The sequence below is a fragment of the Mytilus edulis genome, chromosome 5, assembly GCF_963676685.1.
Source record: "Mytilus edulis chromosome 5, xbMytEdul2.2, whole genome shotgun sequence".
NCBI classification, from domain to species: Eukaryota; Metazoa; Mollusca; class Bivalvia; order Mytilida; family Mytilidae; genus Mytilus; species Mytilus edulis.
Genome location: NC_092348.1, coordinates 49,122,932 through 49,142,220, shown reverse-complemented (window position 1 = coordinate 49,142,220; position 19,289 = coordinate 49,122,932). Strand labels below are relative to the sequence as shown.

Genomic DNA, 19,289 nt, shown 5'->3' with positions numbered 1-19,289 from the left:
CAAAAACGGCAAAAATTTCCTCAAAATTACCAATTCAGGGGCAGCAACCCAACAACAGGTTGACCGATTCATCTGAAAATTTCAGGGCAGATAGATCTTGACCTGATAAACATTTTCACCCCATCAGATTTCCTCTAAATGCTTTGGTTTTTGAGTTATAAGCCAAAAACTGCATTTTACCCCTATGTTCTATTTTTAGCCGTGGCGGCCATCTTGGTTGGTTGACCGGGTCACGCCACACATTTTTTAAACTAGATACCCCAAAGATGATTGTGGCCAAGTTTGGAATAATTTGGCCCAGTAGTTTCAGAGGAGAAGATTTTTGTAAAAGATTACTTATATTTATGAAAAATGGTTAAAAATTGACTATAAAGGGCAATAACTCCTAAAGGGGTCAACTGACCATTTCGGTCATGTTAACTTATTTGTAAATCTAACTTTGCCGAACATTATTGCTGTTTACAGTTTATCTCTATCTATAATAATATTCAAGATAATAACCCAAAACAGCAAAATTTCCTCAAAATGACCAATTCAGGGGCAGCAACCCAACAACGGGTTGACCGATTCATCTGAAAATTTCAGGGCAGATAGATCTTGACCTGATAAACATATTTACCCCATGTCAGATTTCCTCTAAATGCTTTGGTTTTTGAGTTATAAGCCAAAAACTGCATTTTACCCCTATGTTCTATTTTTAGCCGTGGCGGCCATCTTGGTTGGTTGACCGGGTCACGCCACACATTTTTTAAACTAGATACCCCAATGATGATTGTGGCCAAGTTTGGTTCAATTTGGCCCAGCAGTTTCAGAGGAGAAGATTTTTGTAAAAGTTAACGACGACGGACGACGGACGACGGACGACAGACGACGGACGACGCTGGACGCCGGACGCAAAGTGATGGGAAAAGCTCACTTGGCCCTTCGGGCCAGGTGAGCTAAAAAACAAATTAAATCACCATGAGTTCCAAATTGTTTTTCTTATCTAGTTTTATTTTAAAATTTAAGTCAATCAAAAATGTATTTTTTTCATCAATGGCAGCCATATTTGTTATCCAATAAGACTGATATTTTATACATTACTCCGTAAGAAAATGCAATATTGATATAAATTAGTTAAACAGACAGCTACTGTTCAAATGAATATATGCTTTGATACAAGATATCAATTAAGCTTTAATAATTATTCACTGTACTTAAGAAGAAGTTACACTTACAAAATGGCCTGTACGTTGTTAGAGCCTCCTCCATCCGACCTAAGGTATTCAATGCAAGAACCATATTCTCTCTGCACATCATATATTCCATACCTGACTCAGGAAGTCCAATATTCTACAAAATTACAGAAGGCTGATTAACGTCTCCATATTGCTACCTTAGCCTTTTTTCAAACCAACAATTTGAACTGTGTATATGACAGTTGTGTTTCATTTTTTTGATGTGTTTAAGTGTCTGATTTTGCCAATTGTTAAGGGACTTTCCGTCTTGAATTTTCTTTGGAGTTCAGTTTTTTTGTTTTACATTTTGCTACCTTAGCCTTTTATAAGAGCAACATCCTTTAACTATGTATTGCATCCTTAGCCTTTTGTTAAATGAAACAATTTTAACTGTGTATTGGTACTTTAGCCTTTAAATGTAATAACTCAAACTGTGTATCTCTACCTGAGCCTTTTCTTAACATTCTAAACTGTATTGTTACCGTAGCCTTTTTTTAAAACCAACAATCCTAGCTATGTATTGCTACCTTAGCCTGTTTTTAAAGCCAACAATCCTAGCTGTGTATTGCTACATTTGCTTTTTTAAAATTTTTTAAAGCCAACAATCCTTGCTGTGTATTGCTACCTTAGCCATTTTTTAAAGCCAACAATCCTAGCTGTGTATTGCTACATTTGCTTTTTTTAAAGCCAACAATCCTAGCTGTGTATTGCTACATTTGCTTTTTTTAAAGCCAACAATCCTAGCTGTGTATTGCTACCTTAGCCATTTTTTAAAGCCAACAATCCTTGCTGTGTATTGCTACCTTAGCCTTTTTTTAAAAACAACAATCCTAGCTGTGTATTGCTACCATAGCCTTTTTTAAAGCCAAAAATCCTAGCTGTGTATTGCTACCTTAGCCTTTTTTTAAAGTCAACAATCCTAGCTATGTATTGTTACCGTAGCCTTTTTTTAAAAGCCAACAACCCTTCTTGTGTATTGCTACCTTAGCCTTTTTTAAAGCCAACAATCCTAGCTGTGTATTGCTACCTTAGCCTTTTTTTTAAAGTCAACAATCCTAGCTATGTATTGTTACCGTAGCCTTTTTTTAAAAGCCAACAACCCTTCTTGTGTATTGCTACCTTAGCCTTTTTTAAAGCCAACAATCCTAGCTGTGTATTGCTACCTTAGCCTTTTTTAAAGCCAACAATCCTTGCTGTGTATTGCTACCTTAGCCTTTTTTTAAAGCCAACAATCCTAGCTGTGTATTGCTACATTTGCTGTTTTTTAAAAGCCAACAATCCTAGCTGTGTATTGCTACCTTAGCCTTTTCAAAAACCAACAATCCTAACTATATTGCAATGGCAATCATGTCTAGAAAGGAACCTCAGTCTTGCATTCACTTTTTGTAAAATACCTGTCTATGTATAGGCCCAAGTTTTTTACACAGCTTTAAGCTGAAATAATATTGTTAAAATTGTCTACCTTTGCAAGTTTACCTTTTGAACCAAGCAAAATACATTCTGTTTCTCCGAAATGAAGGGATAATTTGTTATCAATTAACCATTGACTGCAAGACTGAGTTCCTTTCCATGTTTTTCAGATATTACCTCAATGTTTCAATTCTTTCTGCTTTCTCTCTGTCAAATAAGATTTAAACCATTCTATGGATTTTACAACCATTGTTTGTAGTTTGTTAGAATAGAATGGTAAGCTGTATCAAAAGCTTTTGGTCGACTTGGAAGATAGTGATTTCCTATTTTTAACTACCATAAATATCAACCAGTGTTCTCCGAAGTATTTTTAAATAATTTATTTTTGGATGTAACAGGTCCTCTGATTGGCTGACGTTATTTTGTTATCAGCCCATAGACATAATTTAGTCATGTGACCATGACGTCATCAACGTTTTCATGGTTTTCTATGGTTTAAAATGGAATTTAGAATTAAATTATAAGAAATGTGGTGCACACTGAATAACGCGCGTAGCGAGTTATTTAACAGTGTACACTCAATTTTTTATGTTATTTCTTCATAGACAGAAAAATATTACAGTCATTCTTTAAGGGCATCCAATACAGTTTCTCGATAAAATGTCATTTTTATTATTTTGTAATATGTTGTAGCCTTGGCGAGTTATAAAATAAAACACAAAATAAAACATAGGTCAACGTACTTGTTTTCGAGAAAATTAAGGCTGAAAATTGGGGATTTGTGCAATTTTGTAAAAAAATAAAGCAATGTTATAAATTTTTTGAAGCAGACATTTTTCGTCATAAATTATCAAGATTGGGTTCAATCTGAAGCTGTGATAAGTGACTAAAAGGAAAAAAATAAATCACTACATGAATAACTATACAATTATTCATGCCTTGCTTGACATTGCGGACCAGATGCTCAAAGTGGTATTTTTCTAAACCTAAAAAAATGGAAATAAACAGTTTCCAAAAATGTAATTTTTATCATATTTCTGCATAAACCGAATTTCATGCTTTATCCAAATCTCAAATAAAAAATATAGGTCACCATGCTTGATTCCATGATAAACGCAAATTATCCTGAAATTGCGTCCCCCCTTTTTAACCTCAACGTTAGCGCTAAAGTGCACGACGTCGCTTGCAGACAATTTCGACATTATCTCTGCAAAGTACCGGCGATATTTTTCAGATGTTTAAATATTGCTTGTAATGTACTATCTATAAATTGGTAATATAGTTTCCAGCAATAAAATCATGTGAATAACAAATACCTCTTTCTGTTTGTGGTCTACATTGTGTAAGTGAGAAACATCTCAACAAAAGTTATTACAGACTGTTGATAATTTTTACGGCTTTTCAAATTAAAGACTCGGCAATTTAGAACTTGACATACAGGTACATTTACTGTACACACTCGTATATTATTTCATACCATATGTTGACCTCTAGATTTAATTTGTTTTGTTTGGTGGGCTGCTGTCTCATTACAAATATTCCTTAAAATCCTTTTCTTCACGTTTTAATCACTAATAAATCCGGTTTTGTTGATACGAATTAAAAGTTAACGTCGTTTAGACAGTAAATCAAATATAACGCGCATTGCAATTCAGATTAGAATTTACGTTAGGACGTAAAACATTTTGAATGCGAATCGAATTCAATTATGTGTGAACTCAGCATTATCCTGCAAACGGAACTTCTTTTGTACATAAATTGCAGCACATAAATTAGGCCATTACTGTTCATGTTTGCATTGTTTTACATTGTCATTTCGTGACCTTTTATTGCTGACTATGCAATATGGGCTTTGCTCATTGTTGAAGACTGTATGGTGACATATAGTTATTAATTTCTGTGTCATGATTGTCTCTTGTTGAGAGTTGTCTCATTGGCAATTATACCACATCTTCTGTTTTATGTGGTCAGAAAACAAAAGCAAAATCTTATAAAGGAGAATATTCAACTTGCTAAAGAATGCTTTTGTCCAAACAATGAAACTAAACTTTTTTTGATTTGGCAAAAACGATTGGATTAGTTGCGATTAAAATCCTTCTCTCATAGCGTAATTTTATTGGTCAATAACTATATATTTTTTCACCATATAGCACGTACAAAAAATATCGCACGTCCATTCCTCTGTCTGTCCTTCTGGTCCTTCTGGTTAATGACATTTTTCAAGTGTACAATTCTTGATAACTTTCTATAAAACTGATATCGTATGGACACGTTCGAAATTCAGTGAATATCAACTATTCCTTAAAACAGTTATGCCATTTGGAAATATTAATTATATTGGAAATTGCACTGTATTTGCTGTCATTCCGTCATTTCTCTAATATATTCATAAAAAATATAAAGAACACCATTAACAGCTGCTTCACAATCGTATGATCACGCAAAAGTATACAGATCTTAAGAATAATTTAACTAAAAAGTATGTGAAGTTTTATGCAATGATTATAGATAGTTTCTGAGATACGGCGCGACATGTGAAAACCCCTCTTTTTGTCATAAAATCAATAACTCTTGCATCAAGTTTTGAATCATCCTCAAAAAGTATATACAGATCTTCAGATTAATATAACTAAGTAGTGTGTAAATTTTTAAGCAATAGTCATAAATCGTATTTGCGATACAGCGCAAACTGTGATAAAAAAACTGTTTTAGTTACAAAGTCCTGTAACTCAAAAAGTTCAGCAAAAAATTAAACAGATCGTTTGACCATCATGACTGAAAAAAAGAATCATGTTCCGTTTAATGAAATTTGGATAATATGCTGTACCATGTTTACGACGGACAGACGGACGCGGGTATTTGTATACCATAAAACGTCCCGTCAAAATTTTTACGGGTGTATAAACATATTGTTGGCTATTGCCTTTTGTTAGAAAAAAATATGTGCAACCTGGAAGAAATAAAAACTTTGTTCTTTTATAAAAGTTGTATCATTGGTTATATTAGCGGCGTGTACCTACATTATCGGTATTAGTTTTAAAATATCATTGGTTTTTTTTGTGCTGTAATAAAATGTCATGGATGATGAATGATAATACAAATGATAATTGACATGCACCAAAAGGGTCAGTCGTCTTGAGATTGCTCACTATACGATATTGTGTTGAAGATTTAAAAGAAACAGTAATTTGTTTTATTTTTTATAATGTTATTAGACTGTTATCCTGTTAGAATCAAATGTACTAATATTAATGGCGTAGAAGTTAGCACGAGTGAGAAACAGAAATTGGAGCATCGAAATTCCACATTACGTTTCTTATTACGGAAAATTACATGCATTACATCCCGCAAAAAGTGATGTTTTGCCGGAATTGAAACGTTTAACGTCTCACCAAGAGTTAACTCCCTTGAAACTGTATCAGATGCCCTTAAATAGCACCATGGGATGTCTACAACTTTGGCTACTGTTTGCTCAAAGTCAAAGTTAAATACAGACATACCTCATAAATTTCAAGCGCTGTCTTACAATACTCGTAAGATCCTGCTGGATTTTCCCTCACAGTTTCTATAACTCCCAAATTCATGAACGTCATAGCAACATCAAGTGTGTAGTAACCTATAGCATTGACCTTCACCTCTATTGACCTGTAATTTATTTATAACCTTTACCTTTAGTGACCTACAATTGTATGTTTGCAAAACAAGATGCTCCAACTTAAAATAAAAACATTTGCCATTAGTGTAAATATACAATGTCTTAACTACTTTCATGAAATAACCTAAGAGTTTTTAAGTCCTACTCCAAAACAACAAATTATAAAATTATTCCTATCAAAACAAGTTAATTCAAAGGATGTGATGTTATTGTGAATGAGTTTTGAGTAAAAAAAAAAGAAGGCAGTATGAGACACTGCTGCAGTAAAAAGTATATTTTGACTCTGCTTTCCAAATTTTTTTTTTTTTTATTTCCTTGTTAAATTTAGTGGTCATCCTGTAAGTAGCTGCACTGTGGGTTAAAATGTCTTTTAGTTTTACAAAATATGATCTAGACAGGCAAATGGGGGGTTTGTGTGCATGTTACACTGGTTTAGCCAACTCATATTGTGTGCCTGTATCAAGTTATGCTATCTGGACAATGTATATGTTTTTCAGAGGAGTCTAGTGATGGTAGTCATTGTAGTCTGTTGAAAGAAATTGGGCAATTGTGTATCAGTATTTATCAATGAGTCATCTCTGATTGAATGAATATATAATGGCCATTTATTGTTGAAAATAGTTCTTATATTTGTCAATGCATAGTTAGATACAAGAATTAAAATAAAAATTAATACATACTTTTTATACATTTTCTCAGCTTCATCCAAATTGTTAAGCTTACGATAACACAGTCCAAGGTTTGTCAGATGTTGGCCTACAGTTTCAGGTAAATGCCCAAAATATATTTCCTCATATAGCTGAAATTTTAATCACATAGGTTTTTCATAATACAGTCAAACCTGATTAAACCGGACCCTGAATAAAACGGTTTCCTGTCCATTCCGTCTGAAAATGAAAGTCCCATATTTTTCCATTCAAAGCCTTTGTTAAAATACTCTTTGTAAACCGGACCCTGTGTATTCCGAATTCTGGTCTAATCATGAAGTCCCAATGCTCTTAATTACATTAATTATTACCTGTCAAAACCGGTTTGTCTAATAAATTTCAATGATCGATATGCAATCAAAACATTTTTTTTTTTATACAATATGGTTTTCTTGATAATCAATTAGTCAGGTGTCAAACTGTGAACCTACAATCATACAGTAGTAAGCTGTATTATTTATTAAAACATTATAAACGTGTCAATTAAACAAAAAGACACACCAAATATATCTTGGATTGAACTTACGTTTTAACTTGGATAAACAAATTTAAATCCCGGAGTAAGAAATTCACATCGTGATTTCGAAATCCTGGGTTCCCTGTTGTGAACCCCTAAACAAATGACCTTGATAATGAAAAACACCTGGATGACAACAATCAATGGATATTGTACACTGTACGACAACATTTCGAAAGTGATGAAATTACGTTTGATAATATACTGGCTTTTTAATCGGCCATTCCAACATTTTAAATTATTGATCATGGGAGTAAATCGAAACTCTCGTCTTACAATCCAAACAACCTGAGCATTATGATGCAAACAATGAAAAAGGAAGTGAAAGTATTTTAATTTATCAGTTATAATTTACAATCAGAGAACTTTTACATGCAAAATGTCGGACGTCACAAGTCATTAACTTCCGGTCAAAACAGAAACCTGAATAAACCGGCTCACTGTCCAAACCGGCCCTTTTTCATAGTCCCGTTGCCGGTCGGTTTATACAGGTTTTACTGTACATGATATTAGAACAAAAAAGACCCAGAATCTCTATAAAAAGGCCAAAAAAAATTGTCATTATGGGAACTTTATAGCTTACTATTTTTTGAAGGCCGTACAGTTCTCTTTATTGGACCACAGATGAATTATCACTTTGTGATTGGTTAAATGCCGTCACATGGTGACCCCCTATGAGACCGTATGGGGTTATTAAGTTTCATATGGGGTTCATGACGCGTTAATGGCGACGTCATCTATTAATGTTGTTGTGTTTCATTGTTTATTTTTCAACAAAACGCCGCAGAAAAAGTCCAGCGTCCGATAAATTCGTTATACGGTTAACTACTGACCCCCTACGGATCCATAGAGGGTGAATAAAATTCATAGGGGACTCGGCCTCCGGCCTCAACCCCTATGGATTTTACTAACCCTCTATGGATCCGTATGGGGTCAGTAGCGAACCATATAACTTATAATAGTTGTTCATTTTGGATTTTCTATGTCATTTGGTTTCTGGTGGAGAGTTGTCTCATTGGCAATCAAACCATGTCTTCTAATTTTTAAATAAATGATTACTTTTATGAATCTCTGTTTCTGATGCCTTGTAATTCTTCATTCTGTTTTTTTCTTCTTTAGTAAACTAATGTCCAGGATTTAAAGTACCCCAAACATATTATAACGTTTGATAAAAAGTTATACACATTAATTAAATTTAATCATTAAGCATTAATAAAAGTAATTTCACAGAGAGGACTTTAAAATTTATAATTTTAACTATCCAGATTTGATGAATCCGATAATCAACGAGTAACTATGTACAAATCTGTTTCTCTAATGATGAAATGATGAAATTTTTTTTTTTTCATTTTTAGTTAAACTAAAATTCCTCTTCGAGTGCCTTCCACTTTCCAAAGAAAGCATAAGTTGTCAATTTCAATAACACCTGTTAGCATATTTTGATTCATCCAGTTAGCTGAAAAAAGGTTATGACCCTCTAACTCATCCCATCATTTTCTGAGATCATTGGCAACCACAAGTTGTTTAAATTTTTTATAAACTGGTTCAGATAGGTATAAATTTCAATATAATTAGAATTTTATACATGTACTGGGAAATCATTAGAAGAGTTGTTTCCCCTAGTCCTCGGCATTGATAATTAACTATTTTCAGCAGCTATACTACCTTTAAACACTGAAGGTTGTAGTCCAAAGCATCTTCATATTTGTTTGATTCTAAACAAAGGACACCAAGATTCATCAACAAGACTGCCCTGTCATTTTTAGTAAAGGGTCCAGGATTTTCATCCATTATATCCTTACACTTTTTCAAATATTCGTCAGCCTACAAAAACAATTTTGAATAACTACAAAAATAGAGGCTAAAAGAATTAATATTGCTTACCATTATTGTACCTTAATTTCTATTTATAATATTTGCCTTAGTTGCTAGACAAGAGTTATCTAGCATAATAAAAATAAAATAAAGACCATTTCAATAAAATTTTGAGTCAAAAACGATGATTTTCTTTATAGAGGGTTGATGCGCACAAAGAAGCTATTAAAGCAAGAGTTCTAACTGTTGAAGTTGAAATCATCCTTTCGTAATTATTACGGATACCATCACAAGTTGGTTGAACATATGGAATAATCATTTCACAGTAGACAACAGATATGTTTCTTATGTTACCACTCCAGTCCTCTTACTAACGTCGACTTACAATCTGGTTTGTTCTAAAAATGAGCAACACAACAGGTGCCACATATTGAGCAGAATCTGATAACCCTTCTGGAGCACCTGAGATCATCCCCAGATTTTGGTGGGGTTTGGGTTACTCAGTCTTCAGTTTTCTATGATGTGTTTTGTAAGTTATTGTTTGTTTGTGGGTCTTTTTCTTTTTAATACAGTTTATTTTGATTTAAGAGTTTGAATGTCCTTCTAATATCTTTCGTCTCTTTTTTTCATGCAAAATTGCAGAAATCTTTATAATTTTGCAATTTATGCTAATTTTAAAACAGATGTGGCCACACTAGTATTCAGTCTTGATATTTGAATAAAATTGTATTTGATGATACTATGTAACACATTTAAAGATTTCAGACTGAACATGAATGGGTCCACTTACCTTTTACACCAAAAAATTCTGAAAAGTTTTGTTTTCTGGCATATTTGATAGATTTTCCAAGCTTGAATTTGAGGGTCTCTAATGACCAGATTAGTTCAAATTGTTTACAATAACTAATTGAACAGACTGAAGTAGATGCTGAAGTGTTTAAAAAAATATCCAAAATCTTTCATCAGATGTACTTCCAATTTTAGGCCAATATTATTCCTTACTGGGGCTTCTCCTTTATTCACATCTTGTCTTCTTGAATATATTTATAGCTTTTCACTTTAGCTATATGGACATAAATCTAAAATTGAAGACAAAACTTTGAGTTTTTTTTTAACATTTTGTTATTGGTTAGATGTCCCATGAATGTTAACATCCTTGATTTTATCTTATTTTATCTCTGTCTAAGCTACATTAACACAAACAATATATATACCTGTTCAAATTTATGCATCTTTAGATGTGCAGTCCCTAATCCATGGTATGATCTTTCTAAGTTATCAATATTTTTTTCAGATGGATCATCTTCATATTTCCTATCAGATAATATATATATGAATTTGAAAAAAGCAACAAATGATAATTGACAACCTAATTTGTATCCATCTCATGAGTTAAGCTTTTTTCAACAAATTTTTATAGTTTTTTCTTAAGTTGTACTGTTACATCACTGTCCCAGGTAACTTGTAAGGGGGGCAGTGATCGTTCAAAAACCCCTGCCACATTCTTTATGTGCCTGTCTCAAGTCAGGAGCCTGTAGTTCAGTGGTTGTCGTTGGTTCATGTCTGTCTTATTTGTTTTGTTATAAATTAGGCATTTCCCTATACTGTAAATTTAGAAATGATTGTGTGCATTTATTATTGCGATTTTGTCATTTTAGACTAAAATACAATTTTAATCTTCGCAATATTGAGAAAAATCCTGTTTAATTCATTTAAAAAATGTCAAAATGTCAGTTATAATTATTGCGATTATAACCCTGTTGCATTTTTCACAATTATAAAAACATCACAATAATTTCTGAATTTACACTACTGTTAACCAAGTTATTTCCATGGATACTTAATTTAAGGCCTTTCTAACCAATTTTGGAGAAGATTTATATTCACTATTTTCAAATTTACTTGATGTGTTTAAATATAGAAAGATCCAAGTTTTTATGTATACAATTTATATTCGTGTTATGTTTCTACTCCTAAAAGTCACAAAAATAAATCGCTCGAGAAAATTAGGTGGTTTACAGTATGTTATCTTCTTGAGTTAAAACTAATGAGATGAGACGATAGTTCCTGTTAACTTATAATATGTTGTGTATTGTGCCTTGCTTTCCTTATGAAATACCAAGGAAAGGTTACACCTCATAACTAGAGGCTCTAAAGAGCCTGTGTCGCTCACCTTGGTCTATGTGCATATTAAACAAAGGACACAAATGGATTCATGACAAAATTGTATTTTGGTGATGGTGATGTGTTTGAAGTTCTTACTTTACTGAACGATTTTGCTTCTTACAATTATATCTATCATGAACTTTGCCCATTAGTAACAGAGAACTATATTTGGTAAAAATTTACATAAATTTACCAAATTAATGAAAATTGTTAAAAATTGACTATAAAGGGCAATAACTCCTTAAGGGGTCAATTGACCATTTAGGTCATGTTGACTTATTTGTAGATCTTACTTTGCTGAACATTATTGCTGTTTACAGTTTATCGCTATCTATAATAGTATTCAAGATAACCAAAAACGGCAAAATTTCTTTAAAAATTACCAATTGGAGGGCAGCAACCCAACAACCAGTTGTCCAATTCATCTGAAAAATTCAGGGCAGATAGATATTGACTTGATTAACAATTTAACTTCTTGTCAGATTTGCTCTAGATGCTTTGGTTTCATAGTTATAAGCAAAAAACTGCATTTTACCCCTATGTTCTATTTTTAGCCGTGGTGGCCATCTTGGTTGAATGGCCAGGTCATCGGACACATTTTTCAAACTAGATACCCCAAAGATGATTGTGGCCTAGTAGTTTCAGTGGAGATTTTGTAAAAGATTACTTAGATTTATGAAAAATGGTTAAAGATTGACTATAAAGGGCAATAACTCCTAAAGGGGTCAACTGACCATTTTGGTCATGTTGACTTATTTGTAGATCTTACTTTGCTGAACATTATTGCTGTTTACAATTTATCTCTATCTAAAATAATATTCAAGATAATAACCAAAAACAGCAAAATTTCCTCAAAATTACCAATTCAGGGGCAGCAACCCAACAACCGATTGACCGATTCATCTGAAAATTTTAGGGCAGATAGATCTTGACCTGATAAACATTTTTATCCCATGTCAGATTTCCTCAAAATGCTTTGGTTTTTGAGTTATAAGCCAAAAACTGCATTTTACCCCTTTGTTCTATTTTTAGCCGTGGCGGCCATCTTGGTTGGTTGACCAGGTCACGCCACACATTTTTTAAACTAGATACCCCAATGATGATTGTGGCCAAGTTTGGTTTGATTTGGCCCAGTAGTTTCAGAGGAGAAGATTTTTGTAAAAGATTACTTTAATTAACGAAAAATGGTTAAAAATTGACTATAAAGGGCAATAACTCCTAAACGGGTCAACTGACCATTTTGGTCATGTAGACTTATTTGTAGATCTTACTTTGCTGAACATTATTGCTGTTTACAGTTTATCTCTAACTATAATAATATTCAAGATAATAACCAAAAACAGCAAAATTTCTTCAAAATTACCAATTCAGGGGCAGCAACCCAACAACCGATTGACCGATTCATCTGAAAATTTCAGGGCAGATAGATCTTGACCTGATAAACATTTTTACCCCATGTCAGATTTGCTCTAAATGCTTTGGTTTTTGAGTTATAAGCCAAAAACTGCATTTTACCCCTATGTTCTATTTTTAGCCGTGGCGGCCATCTTGGTTGGTTGACCGGGTCACGCCACACATTTTTTAAACTAGATACCCCAATGATGATTGTGGCCAAGTTTGGTTTGATTTGGCCCAGTAGTTTCAGAGGAGAAGATTTTTGTAAAAGTTAACGACGACGGACGACGACGACGGACGACGACGGACGACGGACGCCAAGTGATGAGAAAAGCTCACTTGGCCCTTCGGGCCAGGTGAGCTAAAAATGAAAGCCAATTCCTTTCAGTAAAATCTGAAATTGATGATAGTTCCAGCAAACCTTAAATATGATTGGATAAATATCCAAGTTGCTAATGTAATACATGTAATACAATATACAATTATGGCCCGTTGAAAAGGGGAATATCCGCAGCCCGAAATAAAATAACTTCTAAGGGTTGACAATTTTGGATATTCATCGCTTCTAAGGGGCCACAATTGTTTTATTATACCAAACTAACAGTGGAAAGACCTTTCGAACACTTTCTATATTTTTTAAACTTTACATAACAAAGTCAACAATGGTCAAAGACAAGCTGATGTTTGAAAATACATTTCAACATTTGTGTTCTAGGATTTCTAGAATGTACAACAAAGGTAGAATTTTTTTGTAAAATATTAATGGCCCTGAAAAGGACCGTTACTCTATAAGAGCTATCATCAGCTACTGGCACTCTATTCATGTCCAATGCCTTATTTCCTCGTCCCTCGGTGGTCTTCCATTGTAAAGTGAACGCTGCCATTTAGCTTATTTACGTCTGTGACGTCATTTTCATGGGAGATAACATAAGTACAAATCAACAATCTCAAAAGGTTATTCCCCAGTGAATGATAGTGTTATTCACCGTTGGTGAAATTTTTTTGGGTTATTCGTCCTTCCTTGAAATTGAATGAAAAACAACTGAATTATTCCATGTCACGTGACAACGTTTCATCCAATAGAATTGTTTAAAATATATGTAAGGTATAATAATGATGTTTAAATCTATCAACAGCATATCCAACCAAATATGGGAAGGCTTATGTCCTTCAATATGTACCATGTACATTTTCAACTTACTTTTTTCTCACTTCTAAGACTTTCAAATGCAATTCAACTGCTTCTTTGAATTTGCCTGCATCAGCATACTGGTTTGCCAAACTATTCATAATTACATCTTTGTCATGTTTTTTAAACCTATGAGGATAAGTCTCTATGCTGTGAATCTGAAAATAAGGATGCTATAGACAAAGCAATACACTAATCTAGTGCATGTTGAAATTGTTGCCAGAATCAGATGGAGTATTTTAAAAAAATTAGTAAAATTACACAAGAATAACATGCACTAAAGTGAATATTTGATTAAATATGACTGAAAGACTTCCGAACTTTGGTATAACAAACGAGAAAATTTTCAAAAGGGGAAAAGGATCTGCAGCCTGAAACGAAATAACTTCTAAGGGTTGACAATTTTGGATATTCATCGCTTCTAAGGGGCCACAAAATTAATTTGTTAAAAATTAATTAAAATAAATTTAATTCAAAATTAAAAGAAGGCTTGTATACACTGCAGGGCCTAATCCAGAATAACAATAACTTTGCTATGAAGTCATTCAGCAGGAGATTTTCAACATATATTTATCAACTTTTTCTATTTGGTCTGTAAGATTATTTCCTGCATCTACCAAACCCATCAACAATGCAAAGTTAGTAGAAATTTGATCTAAGCAGACTAGAGCAGATAGTGTGATGCGTGTAAAATTGACTTAAATCTGACAGTAAGAAATAAAAACAAGAATGTGTCAATAGTACACATTACCCTACTTGCACTATCAGTTTCAATGTTCAGTGGACCGTGAAATTGGGGTCAGAACTCTTAATTTTGGCATTTAGTTTAGAAAGATCATATCTAGGGGCAAATGTGAACTAAGTTTCAAGTTGATTAGACTTCAACTTTATCAAAATCTACCTTAACCAAAAACTTTAACCTAGAGTGGGACAGAAAAACAATAGAATGTATAGACCTAAAATAAAAATGCCCCAAAAATATAGGTAGGGCATTAAACTGTAAATACATATTCTACTTCTATGTCTTCAATTGTAATGCTAATCAATGAAAACAAGCTCCGAAGACATAAATATTCTAATTTTTTTGCTCTCAAAGATACATACAGAAATCTTTGCATTTCTTTCAGTAAATTTCAAGGCTGCTTCTTCTGATCTGTTCTTTATCATACTGGCTAAATTATCTAGAACTTCCGTATTTATTAACTGAAAAACAATAAACAGGTTTTTAATTTGGGAACATTTTCTTTTCACATAAAGTTTAGACCTATGAATATAAAAACCATGGAGTTTAACAGTCCATGCCAAGTTCAAATTCCTAAAGATAATGGACATTATATATATATATGAAGGCCTCGGGGATGATTCATTGCACACAATTTGTTGATTTCTTAAAACTAAGACATAAAACCTACATGCTTTACTTAAGGGGGCTTGCAGGTCTAAATCATTTTTTTTAAATATAGGATTTCGCTATTTTTTTTCTATAAATAAACTGTATCCTATACTTAATGGAAAAAATTAAATAAAAATATTGGGTCATCGTTAATTCAAGCTCACAATCTGCCTTTGTAAAAAGCATGCATTTTTGTTAAGGTACTTTTTTTCTGTTGAACTAATAGGAGAAAAAAAAGGTAAAATCGAAATAAAAAAAGAACTAAATTACAGAAATGGCTTAAATTTTACATTAGTTTAGTTTTAGTACAGTTCATTTGAAAAAAATAATAAAAAGTATAGTTTAGTTTTAGTACAGTTCATTTGAAAAAAATAATAAAAAGTATAGTTTAGTTTTAGTACAGTTCATTTGAAAAAAATAATAAAAAGTATAAGTCACTGATGAGTTAAAAAAGTGATATGTAAAAAAATTGCATTTTTTCACCAAAGGGAGATAATTTAGAGCTTTTTTCAATGATATAAACATTTTAAAAGTCATCTGGGGCCAAAATGAATTGATTTTTCTGGTTGATTTTTGAACCATATCATAAAGTAACAACTAATAGTGTAGTAAATAAAATTTGTAATGAAAAAACAAAAGTTTCAATTTTTGCTGATTTTTTTTGTATAATTATCACTTTTTATAGCTTTTAGATAAAGTACCAGGATGCCAGGAGTCTCTGCATTTGGTTCCATGTTTTCTTCAATCCACAGATGGAAATCCACTAATAGCATATCAATCTGTTTCATGTACATTTCACTAATTACTGACCATTTATTTTCTGTTTTATTCCAAAGTTCTATCATGTCTGACATACAGTCCCTGGAATATTAAGTATTTAGATATCAGTTAGCCTCATTGAAACATATATCTCCTTCATTCATGTTATATATAATTTTCTTTTCATTTTCATTGGTTGATTGTAAAATATAATAGTTTTAACTCAAACACATGTGTCTTTCCTCAAGTAAGTCATTGTCATTTGATAAACACCACACATATCTTGTTAATTTTGAATGATATGCTTGTCACAATTTTTTATAAACTGAGAACTCTATATGTAGTCATGAAACAGTTTTGTAACAATTTGTATTTAAACTTTATGTCAGAGACATTCTTTTTTTCTCAGTACAATTTATCATTAGCAATTATCAAATCAGAGGATAGATGTAACAATAACTGACACAGTGAAAATTGTGTAGTAAAATACAATCATATTACATGTGCACATTCCTTTAACTAAGTTTTTTACCCCTCCCCCTCTGAAACTTAGTGAATAATTTATTTGAATTATAAAACTATCAAACTAAATGCATTCATTAACTGTGATCTAGAACTCATGGATGTCTTAATGTGACCTCTAAAATATAAGGAAAACATTTATTCTCCTTGACAAAACTCAGGCTATAAATTAGTAATGAAACAACGCCACAAGATTGAATAATGTTTGCGATAATTCGATTATTGTAAAAATAGAAACAGAATAGGTTATGCAAAATAAAAACAAATGTTTCTAATTTTGATAGCATTATTTGTACATACCATTTCCTGAAATCATAATGAATAATCTCACTCGTTTGTCCATTGATAAAGGATCAGAATAATAAATGCAAAAAAAATATTGAATTAACAGTGTACTGAAATTACCAAAACTTACTTGAACAATACATTGAATATTTTTAGATCTAAAAGTGACTTCTGTAAGCCATCAATGTCGTTTAACTTCAAGTACAGCCATGGTAGCTCATGAGCCAGTTTGCTCTCTAGGAATTTATCATGATCAAAGGTAGGAGGTAGTTTCTACAAAAAGAAAAACATTTTTTACCTGTAAAATAAAGATCCAAACTGGAATGGTTAGAGTCTGGTGTATAACATTGCGAGTTCTTAATCTTTAAAAAGTCAAATTTTGAAATTTGTTTTTCCAAATGTAATTTTCTTTCCCAAAAAGTGATTCTGGTCATTTTTTCAGAAATAATGGCAAATTTGACCCTTCTAGCCCCCTGTCCTTTATCTACAAACATGTAAACTTGGGCAAATTAGTGTCTACATGTTAACACCTAGCTGTCTTTTAGGTTAATTTTGTTGATTGGTTGCTGTCTTGATTAAGAATCCTTACCCAAACTAAAAATCATTCATAGCATAAAAGATACTATTCTGAATATCAAAAAAAAAGTATTGCTGCATTCTGTGTTTATGTTTCAAGAGCAGGGGTCACTCTTTTTCTAATTACTAAAAAATCAGAAATTAATGCAATATTTTTATTAGTTACAAAATGTGACAGGATATGTTGGGCAGAACTAGCTGGTAATTTTGATTGTGACAGAATCATTTTATGCAGCAATTTTAGAAATTATCAAAATAAATGTCGAAATTTTGTTCATTGATCTATTAAACTATTCAATTCTTAAATGCAGGCAAATTTCTGAATCAACAACATATTTGTGACTCACCTCTTTTTCACTTTCAAAGTATCGTATTAGATCCAAAAGGCATCTATCCCTGGAAAAATATAGAAAAAATAAAATTAATGGTACCAATTTTCCTGCACCAGATGCGCATTTTGACAATACATGTCTCTTCAGTGATGTTCGTGGCCAAAATATTTGAAATCCAAAGCTTATATAAAAGATGAAGAGCTATAATCCAAAAGGTTCAAAAAGTATAGCCAAATCCGTGAAAGGAATCAGAGCTTTGCATGTGCAAGATACATTCCTTAATTTATAATAATTTCTAACAAGTATACATAAGACATATATATTCAATATTCAATGAATGAATAAAAATATTTAAAAAGTAAGTTTGTATGCTTTGTGAAGAAAAATGAATATATCAGAGAGCAACAGGCACATAAACCAATTTACCACCCTAAAATGGTTCTCAATACTTTTTAAGAAAATTAGTAGTTTTTTTGTTTCAACAAGTCCAACATTAATTTATGAGATACATAATTTTTCTTCTCAGTGTCTGACATTATACCGTGACAATGGTACAAAATTTTGTTAATATAAACGTAAACAAGAGTATATCCCCAGTACACGGATGCCCCATCCGTACTATCATTTTCTATGTTCAGTGGACCGTGAAAATGGGGTAAAATCTCTAATTTGGCATTCAAATAGGAAAGACCATAATATAAAGAACATGTGTACTAAGTTTTAAGTTGATTGGACATCAACTTCATCAAAAACTACCTCGACCAAAAACTTTAACCTGAAGTGGGACAGATGGACGAACAGACAATCAGAGCGAAGGACGGACAGACAGACAATGAAAGGACCCACAGACAAGAAAACATAATGGCCATAAATGGCACATAAAAAACCCAAATCTACCAGTCTACGGTAAAAAAAAGCTTATCATTAGTCTTCATGTTAATAATGGATTTCTTTTTTCGCTTTTACATCTTGAAAATTGAAAGCAGTCACTGCTATGGTCAGTAATGTTTGTTAATAATACAGTGAAAGTAGGGAATCACAGGTTGGGGTGGATGGCTTGGCGTGATCATTTCCTCTTGGAAAACCCTCTGTTTTTTTGTGACATCCTAACTTTGTGACCTACTGAGTCTCATGTGAAAGGTAAATTGCTGGAAAGTTAATTTTTTTTTGTGTTCTGCCCAGATAGTGGTCCTAGGCAGACATGGGGTAATTGTAATGGTAATCGTTAATCAGCTGTAATTGATTACAATTTTTCAAGAAATCATTGTAATCATTAATCAGCCAAAAATCTGATTACATGTAATTTAATTAAATCAATTACTTTTCAAAATACCCTGTAATCCTGATTACT

The 19,289-nt window shown here is 32.5% G+C and overlaps 1 protein-coding gene across 2 annotated transcripts in view; it reads right to left on the bottom strand.

Moving 5' to 3' along the window:
* LOC139525437 (TPR repeat-containing protein DDB_G0287407-like) overlaps positions 1-19,289 on the bottom strand; it is a 54,335-nt gene that overhangs the window by 9,014 nt on the left and 26,032 nt on the right. The window contains exons 14-23 of one of the 2 annotated variants that reach the window (XM_071320763.1): positions 17,954-18,002; positions 17,161-17,303; positions 16,166-16,325; positions 15,176-15,274; positions 14,084-14,229; positions 10,536-10,635; positions 9,172-9,330; positions 6,963-7,081; positions 6,128-6,272; positions 1,218-1,332 (exon numbers count right to left, since the gene is read on the bottom strand). In XM_071320763.1, the coding sequence (XP_071176864.1) occupies positions 1,218-1,332; positions 6,128-6,272; positions 6,963-7,081; positions 9,172-9,330; positions 10,536-10,635; positions 14,084-14,229; positions 15,176-15,274; positions 16,166-16,325; positions 17,161-17,303; positions 17,954-18,002 (1,235 nt within the window). Of the gene's footprint in view, positions 1-1,217; positions 1,333-2,670; positions 2,835-6,127; positions 6,273-6,962; positions 7,082-9,171; positions 9,331-10,535; positions 10,636-14,083; positions 14,230-15,175; positions 15,275-16,165; positions 16,326-17,160; positions 17,304-17,953; positions 18,003-19,289 lie in introns of those variants that run through there. The other variant, XM_071320764.1, reaches the window with a different exon arrangement.